Source organism: Homalodisca vitripennis, chromosome 2 (assembly GCF_021130785.1).
Source record: "Homalodisca vitripennis isolate AUS2020 chromosome 2, UT_GWSS_2.1, whole genome shotgun sequence".
In the NCBI taxonomy this organism is placed as follows: Eukaryota; Metazoa; Arthropoda; class Insecta; order Hemiptera; family Cicadellidae; genus Homalodisca; species Homalodisca vitripennis.
This window is the reverse complement of record NC_060208.1, coordinates 82,525,497-82,535,730: the sequence shown is the minus strand read 5'-3', so window position 1 is coordinate 82,535,730 and position 10,234 is coordinate 82,525,497. Positions and strand designations below refer to the sequence as shown.

At 32.5% G+C, this 10,234-nt stretch overlaps 1 protein-coding gene across 1 annotated transcript; it reads left to right on the top strand.

Annotated features, from left to right (window-relative positions):
- Positions 1 to 462: 462 nt before the first annotated feature.
- Positions 463 to 8,626, top strand: LOC124354276 (1,5-anhydro-D-fructose reductase-like). The gene is made up of 7 exons (XM_046804608.1): positions 463 to 612; positions 1,497 to 1,664; positions 2,965 to 3,109; positions 5,451 to 5,512; positions 6,712 to 6,950; positions 7,861 to 8,017; positions 8,445 to 8,626. The coding sequence occupies exons 1-7, from the start codon at positions 526 to 528 to the stop codon at positions 8,571 to 8,573; spliced, it is 987 nt and encodes a 328-aa protein (XP_046660564.1). The 5' UTR covers positions 463 to 525; the 3' UTR covers positions 8,574 to 8,626.
- Positions 8,627 to 10,234: the final 1,608 nt, after the last annotated feature.

Here is a 10,234-nt window from a genome sequence, read left to right as displayed (position 1 = left end):
CCTTTCCCCCTAACCCAACTTCTATGGAAGCGGTAGCTTCGATGGTGGCGACGGCCAAACACCCGCGCAAAGGAATTCTGCAGTGTAACGTGCATCCAGTTAGAGCATTCCTAAACCCTGATTGTAGTTAACATAAACATAAACATAACATGCTCGAACCTACTAAACTAGAGAAAACGTTGAATTCAAAATTACTGTACAAGTGGTTAATTGCATAATTTGATGTTACATAGTTACTAAGTTGTAGAAGTAAGCACAAATCTTGAACTTTTGATAAATCTGTATAGATAAAACTACTTAAATGGGTTTGTTTCAATTGTTACCAAATTATTTTTTTATCGAAGCTTTCATATCGATACTCAAAACAAAGGTGACTTCCTGAATGTTGTCACCGTAAGTGCAATATCAGGTGATAGCACAATCAGTACAAGCTGATATCGACACATATATAACAGGGACCTGATAGTCAAGCTGAACACAACAGATAGGCATCTGAACCACAGAAGAGTGAACTCTCCATTGACAATGAGCGGCAAGTTGACCCCTAGCACTCTCCTCACCTGCAAGACCACCGGCATGAAAATGCCAATATTTGGTCTGGGCACTTTTCAAGTAAGTTGTACTGTATTTTTTATTTCTGGGACTTAAGCCTTGTTTTCATACGTTGTCTTGAATAGCCGCTTACAAATGTATCATCAGGGTAAATCCGTATAAAATATTTTATTAATGTTTCCATAGCAAACGTATCTCAACCTGAATATGAGCGATTTTTCATAATAAGTCATAATATGCTTGCAACTTTTACGCATAAACTTTATTTTCTTCACTAGTATACCATTATTTTCTTCAGTAGTAACAAATTAAGTAGGTTACAAAATACTTAGTCTTCCATAAGTTGTGAATAGATTTTGTATTTTCCTGTCTTGGATAACAATTTAGAATTTCTGAACATATTAAAGAAAATTTAGATTTACTACAATATCAACGTTAATTGTTTAGAGGATAGTAAATATTGAGTTCCAAACTCGTAAATTCATAATCGATTGCGAGTAAAATATCCAATGTAACGTATTTTTATGCATTTTTTTATAAATTAACATTAAATATAACTTTAATATTTGGAGTCCCAGCCCACAGAGAGTGAATTCAGTTTTCATAGCCTACGTAAATATATTTACTGTACTTTTTAACTTAATTCGAGCACTTTTGTAATACGAGTTTAAAAGAATATTACCTAGACAATTACTTCACCTTTAATTTATTTCATCACTTTAGTATATGAATCATGTTTTTATTAAATTGTAACACATTTTTGCATGAACAAGCCCAAAAATAAAGTATCCTTTTGCAGTTATTTCAACCATCCAGTTTATAAACCATCCTCTCAGATTCTACCAGAAAAATACATGAGTTTTTCTCTGTTTCGAAATCAAACATTGTAATGTACTATTGACTGCAAACAGCAAACTAATATTTGTTATGTTTGCAATGTGTAGATGAACAACGAACCCATGGTGAAGGCCATGAATAGGGCTCTAGAGTTGGGGTATCGGGTGTTTGAGTCGGCCCTCCTCTACAAGAATGAGAACATTATCGGCCAAGTGCTCAAGGAATGGTTTGACAGCGGCAAGCTGAAGAGAGAAGATGTCTTCGTAATCACGAAGGTATGTCATAAGAAACTCAGTCAAAATATTGATATATTTCCAATCATATTGATAAAACAATTTACGCCGAATTCAAGTTCAAATTCGGTAATGTGTAATTTAAGCTTTAATCAAGGAATCGTACGAAGAAAACTATTAACCTAGTTTGCAAGTATATGGTAGGTTAGTTATTTACCTGAAGAAGAGATCAGATTGCAGATCTCGAAACGTAGTGTTACTGATTTTTTGTATCAGTGAACTATGGCAAATAACTGGAAAATCCTGTTTCCTTCACAATTATAACAACTCCAATAATAACAACTTGTATTAGTTACACTTTTTAGTAATTTACGATGAAATTGTGAAAACAATTATTAAAAGCTTATCTAATCATCTCGGAATTTGGCCGTATATAGTATATGATGTTATGTCTGTGCAGTAATACAAGACTGCTATTACTTATAACCGATGTGTCATAAAATATAACATTTCTGTTATGAATAATTAAGTTTTGTTTTCAGTTATAATAACGTTTAAAAAGAATTTCTGTTTTATTAGAAGATTGCAGAGTATGTTATAGTAGTGGTCTTCAAGAATATAATTTCATGTTCCATGTGATAAATAAGTCAATTTTTTTGAAATTAGAGACGCGATCTAATAGTAACCCTATATTACTTCATATTAGGAGTTAACAAAAAGATAGAAACCGTGTTAGAAGTAATACTTAATTCGTAACAAACCACCGAACAGAGAAGTACTGGCTCCACGACAGTGGTAAGGCTGAGATTAAAGTAGTAATCTGTAGATATTGAGAAAGAAAGGTATTTACGCCACTAGTTAAGTGTGCACTTCGAAGGAACCACGTTTCACTGAGATAGACCGAGATCTCAATTCACAACGAGAGTGCACTCATCAAATATATTTAAGTGGCAGTGTGAAATTTTGTTCTTGACTCAAGAGGACTATCAACTAACTGAGAGTGACTAAGTCAGTGATTCAATTTAGGTTTTGTCTTTGAATCTTTTCCCAACATATGAACTAGGAGCAATTAAAAGCTTTTGAACTGTAGCCTCACGTTGAATCTGCATCAAACATCTCAGGTTATTTTAAAGTTGAGGTCAGTAAAAGGTGATTAATTGATTATAATAAGTGTATTTCGTAAGTGTATGAATTTAAATACATATTTAAATACATTATTTATAAACATGAATTAAATAAGAATATGTTTTATATACATATTTCAAAACTACAATAGATTATATTATTACCAATACTACTAGTAACACATCGTGAATTAATAACAATAATACGTGAAAAACAGTTGCCAGGCACCTACCTGAGACCTGAGGATGTCCGAGATGCAATAGATCAGCAGCTGAAGGACCTGCAGTTGACCTACGTTGACCTGTACCTGATTCATCATCCCGTTGGAGTGCAGAGAGCAAACATTGGGCAGACCGCTGGAGGTTAGTTAATCAATTTAATTGTATGTGCACAGGCACAAGAAACACAATAAAACATGCTTCATTCCATTGAGACCTTGTCACTGGAATGCATAAATTGATTTTAACATAACGTATGAACGAAATTGTTTTTTTAATGTTGTAGTTTTTTAAACTTCAATCAAGTTACAGTAATTTATAGGATATATTCCTCTTATTCAGGGACATTTCTAGGTCTCAATGGCCTACTCCTTCGCATAGGTATCACTAAGGAAGATATTCTCCGACGGGAATATCTTTAGCTTTAATGCTAAACTTTTCACGAAGCCTTAATTGTAAGTTATGGAGATTTTAATATATACCCGTATAGTTATTCGGGTATATACAATCATAACTTACCTTAAGTAGTACATATATAAATTATTACATCGTATTTAGATACTTCTAAAAAGGCAAGATCAGCGTGAAAACTGGTCAGTACTGCGTATATTTATTATTATCTACCTATTTGTAGTTATTGTTATCTAACTTTATTATATGTTATCATAAATTCTATTTCACTAACCATTGTGTTAATAATTAATTGGATAAAACATGGTTCTTTATAATGTGCATGGCAATAATACTAAATTTCGCAATTCAAAAATGGTTAGTTTTTCACAATGTGTCTGCAATGAACTAGCGATAATGTCAATGAAAGATACACTATTATCACACACGCTGATGATTTTCAAAACATGATGTTAATGTCTCTTTATTTCTTAAATAATAAAAGTCTACATTTCACTATTGACGCATGAAATAGATTATACACACAGAATAATTCAAAATGCATATTTGACTGCATCAAAAAATAACAATTACCGACGCTTTTCATTTTTTGATATTTTAATTCTACTTTTCCTAATAACATTTAGCAAAGTGCTATAGCAATACTCTTTAGAAATTTGTTTTTTAGTTCATAGAAAGTGCGGTGTCACAAATCTTTTATCAGCAAGATTCATAAAGGTTTTGTCTTTTAATTAATTCTTTTTTGTAGTTCCGTTACCCAATACTTCCAAATTTGTGTAACAAAAGTAAAAAATAAATTTGTTTGACTAATATAATTAGGCCAGTCTTTACCACAAACCGATTTTTAATAGCAAACATTAAGATAAAGTCTGTATCATTGATATTTAACTATCTTTCTGTTTATGACAGCTACAATAATTCTGTTACAATGTTTATAGCGCAGTTTGAAAACTATTATAAAGTTCGATTTCATTAAAAACTATTATATTGGTCCAATCTCAGTCTCTGTATGGTCTTTTTATAAAAAAACTAAAGAATATTTACTTTATTCAATTTAGCTCTCGCTAGCTATTTCATTAAATATGGGAGCAGTAATCCTTAACTTTACCTTATAGGAAATTAATCGAAACCAGTTCCCAATTCAAAACACGTTTGAAACAATTTAATTATATAGTTGAAACTGTGTTATACGAGGGAACAAGCTAGAATATGCATAAAATTTTGCATCGTGTTACAATAGATTTGTATCGGAATTTCACATGATCCGCTTGTAGGTTTCAGTATTATTTCACCGTAAAAAGAATAACCAGCACTTTTCTTTTCCATAGTTAATCTTACTATCCTTCAAATTTAAAAAAAATCACTAAATTGATTATTGTACGATCAAATAAACCAAAGTTTAAAATCACGGGTTCACTAGTACGTGATTTTTTTCGTAACCACAACCCAATGCTATGGTTTTGTGGCTGCTGCTTGGATGGGTGACCGCTGAGCGATACTGTCCTTGCAAGCAGCCCGCCTGCCCGGCCGTTGGTAGTTCGGAAGTCACCTTCAAGCCGTTGGTCCTCAGGTTAAGTGTTAGAGAGGGCTTCTTTGACCTAACTTCGACTGAATAAATAAGACTTTACTTTTTACTTTTACAAGTAGAATTTTGTCTTTATCTGTATTATAGAGCCGCCGTATTCCGCTACAGCAGTAAAAATATATCGAATAAGTCGTGCCATTATTTTTTCATGGTAATTGTATGACAACGTTTTCAATTTCTATTTTATTGAAAATTGTAATTACGCTCGAATTATGTGGCAAGTTATGTTTAACATCGATGTACACAGTTATTCCCACAATTGGTTGTGAGTCACGCGTATATCGTAGTTTGGTTCTGAACCAAAAATGGAACCATTTTACTTTTCTGCACCATAATCGGTTACTTCTGATGTCTTCCCTTTCAAATTGTGTACTGTTAATTTTATATAATTTATTACAACATAACGTATGCTTAAATAAACTTATTTTTGGCGTGGATGATGGGTATTATTCATATTAGATGTGGTTTAATTTCGTTTCCCTGTTTAAGGTGTTGCTAACCACAGAGCCATGGTGTTGGATATGAGCACTGACTTGGTAGCTGTTTGGAGGGTGAGTAACAATCGAATAATATTTTTCTGTTGGTGGAAGGAGATATACAAAAATATAAAAATCTAACAAACGTATAGCCGTATTGTTTGGTCGAAAATTGCTCTCTGTTTTGGACTGAAATTGGATCAATTCCTGGGTTAAAGTCTGAATAAGCTACGGGAAACCCAGAGATCCAAAGATGGCCTTTGTCCAAAGTAAACTTTAATTTTTAAAGTTAAATAAGCAGTTCCACTTTGGCGATATAGTGGCGAACATCCTAGTTAAACAAGTTTTGCGTACTTAACTTTACGTCTGTTTAAGTGAATCTGTATAAATTTTATCATTTCATTTGCAGACAACATAAATTACAACGAACCTTTGAATTCCTTCAAAGTTATCAGACCTATGCACTTAAAATTTTTGGGTTCTCTGTGCCCAACTTAGCTATTTGTATATGTGATATGTGAATATCTCAGCCATCAAATTACCTAATTCTTGAGCATTCATGAAATACTGAGTTTGTACTCTTTTAGCTAGGTATAATAAACGTGAAAAGTCAACAGTTAGATTGATAACATACAAAATTTCATACTCTGGTTTTATTTCTTCTGTACTTTGAACTTTTTGGATCTTGAGTTTTGGAGATCCTTACACGCACACCTGATCTCCAGATGCTTACAATATTAAGGACTCTACGGACATAGTTGGCTTAGTATAAGCACATACTGTGTGTTAAAATCATGAAATTTTTTCTTCTGTGCTAAAACAAAATGCGAGTTAAAAAAACTGTTTTTTGGTGTGGTTGAATGGATAAGCATAGATTATATTATTTAAATTAATTTACTATTTTTATGGAACTCTGTATTATGATATACATTAATTTATTTAAATCTAAACTGGTGTTTTTGGGGGGGAAATGTAAAAAATAAATTATACATATACTTGAAATATATATAATAGAAGTTTTAACATAATCGTCAAGTGAATTGAAAACTTGCATATATCATACCATCTTACCTGAATATTTAAACATTCGTGATTTCATAATTCGTAGAAGACGGAAATTCGTTACTACTAGTTTACGGTAGACAAACGAAATATATCAGCCTGTCAAACATGAATATATCTAGGTTTACAGGTTCAAGAAAAACATTTTACATACATCAAAAATCCTCTAAAAAATTATTTATGTCAAATCTAATTATTTCTAACATTTGCAGGAGATGGAGAAACTGGTAGATCAGGGACTGACGAAATACATCGGGCTGTCGAACATGAACGTCAAGCAGGTTGAGAGGATCTACCAGATCGCCCGCATCAAGCCGTCTAACTTGCAGATAGAGCTGCATGCTTATCTACACTGCAACGAAGAACAGCAACTTTGCAAAAAGCTTGACATGACTCTTACATCATACGCCACTCTTGGCTCTCCAGGCCTGGCCAAGGGAGCATTCGATGGGTAATCCTCGCATTTGCTTATGTCTTTCAAAATTATATAACAACTGTTTCAGATTCTAACTTAGCATATTTATGTAAAGTATTGCATATTTTAATCTAACTTCTTTCAATTTCATCTTGATTTATAGTGAAACAAAAGACATTTGTATTTTAGAAATACTTATGAAAATAACAAGGTTTTGTAAGACGAAAATTCAACACAAGATATTGGGGGTGAATGGTTTCTTTTCTTATGTATCTATATAATTGCAATGCATCCTGAACAAACGTACCTATTATTCAATATGCAAATGATAGATCTCTATAATGAGATTTTTATTACAATTTAGTGATTTGATGTAGAACTCATTTATTGACTTGCTCTCAAGAGCACAATCTGTGTTTTTTCCTAAACAGTTTAGTTTCCGTTTCTTTTGAGACTAATAGCATAACATATTGAGCCGTGATTGAACTATTAAATACCACTAAACTTTTAGACATTTATATTTATAAACGATTTAATTTAAAGGAACACGTCGACAATGTATGTTCCAAAATGTACTATAACCCATACAATAAGTCCATCCTAAGGTATAATATCCATATACTTTCCATGGATATGGATAGTAACTTTTAAAATCAGAATAGTATCACAGTAGGCTATGAAGTTTTGTAAAATACTTTTTACTAAGAAAACGACCACAACATAAGAGTTTATGGCTAGTGTAAAACATGCCCGAATAATTATGGTGTCTGTAATATTTATTTATATACATACAGTAATTAAATACTACTGCGAGTTAGTGTTACGGTTATTATAGTCTCGCTAGTGAAAATACATATATTAATTGCATATTATAGACTTTTAATTATGTTCAAGATATTTCAAATATGAAACTTACCGAGAATTATTATAATTTGTAATTTTTTAGATCCGAGACTCCTGTAATAAATGACCCACTGTTGAAGAAGATAGGCGGCAACTACAATAAGTCTCCGGCGCAGGTGCTGATCCGCTACCTCCTACAACTGGGAATCGCTGTCATTCCGAAGAGTGTAAACCCTGATCATGTCAAGGAGAACATTGAGGTTAGTTACACATCTGACAGATACAGAGCGACGTTAATGTTTAGGTTTAGTTGTGGACTGCATTTTCATGGGAGTTATTTTTATGATACTGCGCTTTTAGTTGTGGAATTTGAACAAGACAAACAGTTTCGATTGTAATCGATCTCTAGCAATGTGTTTTAAGTTACTCTCAATTGTCTCTAGCTATCGTAGAACATATTTATATTGCCTCTATAATTATTACTATTCCTCCTATTATATCATTAAGTATTCATTCCACTGATTTCAAAACAATTATTTCACATAGTTTTAAAAATACAATGATGAAATATTTTCTCAGCGATTCCGGTACCAATCCATGCTTTTTTATCAACATGATTTCAAACTATTTCATTATCTATAGTTTTTTTTTATTTTCTAACACACATTTATTCTTTTTTTTTTGTAGGTGTTTGGCTTTGAGCTGTCGAATGCTGATATGCAGCAGCTGAGAGGTCTGGAGAAGGGAGAAGCAGGAAGACGATTTGTTCTCAGCCAAATGATGGTTCACCCAGAGTATCCATACGCTAAAAATTAAGTGATGATAGAAGATTTTAATACTAAACGATAAAATAAAAACAGCTACATCTGTTATGTATAAATATTGCTTATTGATGATGAAGGACAATGTTCACATCTTCCTTATCATGTTTTGTTTTATAGTATACATCGGAATTCAATTTAATAAATCAATAATTTTAATTTCTACAAACATGTGTTGAAAAACATGAAGACAACTTTAGTTTTTTATGAAGATTCAAGATGTTGATTGTGTGCTGTTGAAGAAAGTTTTTACACACGTCTAGCGCACTGTCAAACAGCCGAAGGTGAACAGTTTGAACACCTGCTACATTAAAACAGGTAACTGTTTTTAGAATTTGCGTTAGTGTTGACTCATGTTACGATAAACAGGACAAGACAGTTACTGATTTTATTATTGTAAATTTGTCATAAAATCTGTTAAAATAAACGTAGAGACCTCTAGTTTGCATTATTGGATTTCTTTTTTTATTCCCTCACATGATAGGGATTTGTATTTGACAATGTTTAGTTGCCCCCCTTTACCCCCCTTTAGAAAAGGGGGGCAAAATTTTCAACAACTTGAAAAATTAAAAAAAATATGTTATAATAGGTAGGGTCAAGGTTTCACATAGATATCTCGGGCCGTTTAAATTATATCCAGGTGTGCCAGGACATAAAACTCACTCTGTATATAACGTATGTGAGTTATTTTTTATATACACATTCATTGTCAAACACTGGCCAAGTGCATTTCATTACATATGAGATAAAACTTTCACCTGCATTATTGTATTGTAACATAATCTAAATAATGAAATGTTAAATTGGAAAAACTTTACGATATTCTTCCCAGCCAAAAATGGTATTATGATCGTAACGAAATTGAGACTGTATTATCTAATTGGTTTGGAGGATTAAAATCTTCTAGGTTCTCTAATCAATTATTTACTTCAAAAGCAATGATTTTCAAATAAATTTCTCACGATTTACTTTGCAAAAGCAGAAAATATTTGAAAGCGTGTGAAAAGGGATGAAATAACTGGAGAATAACTGAAATTCATGTCCCTTTTGTAAGAGGATTGAAAAAAATGAAAATATATGTAAAACAGACAAGAATGTAAATGTTGAGTCATGCCTTTCTCTTAGCGCAGTGACTGAAATCTGATGCTGTCATGACTTGACTCCTGAAATCTGTAGTGTGCTATTTGTCGGAAGATATAAAAAAAAGTCAGCGAGTAAGAAGCTCAAAATGAACTCTGCATCTTTTGACACCACAGACACCTATAATACCAAATATAGTGCAATCTACATGAAGAGGTATTATTATCCTTACGTGCAATTCTGAGTACAACTCCTCAGGTGCACAACTGAGAGCACTACGATGTTTTTGAAACGATCCCAGTGCATGGCGGAGCAACCGAGTTCACAACTAAACTAACGCTAAACTCAACATTCACATTGAATCACCTCTTCCCACCATAGCTACAACTCCCACCTCTTTCAAATTTAATTGTAACAAACCTATTCAATAATTTTTCAAAGTCAAACATCTGAATTGTTACAGCCTAACTGTTATTATGTAATCATAGAATGAGCTTCACACGAGCTTCCAATGAAAATCCAAAATCACTCAAAAAGTCGTTACTAGAAAAGTTAAATAGTATTACTAATGTGGAG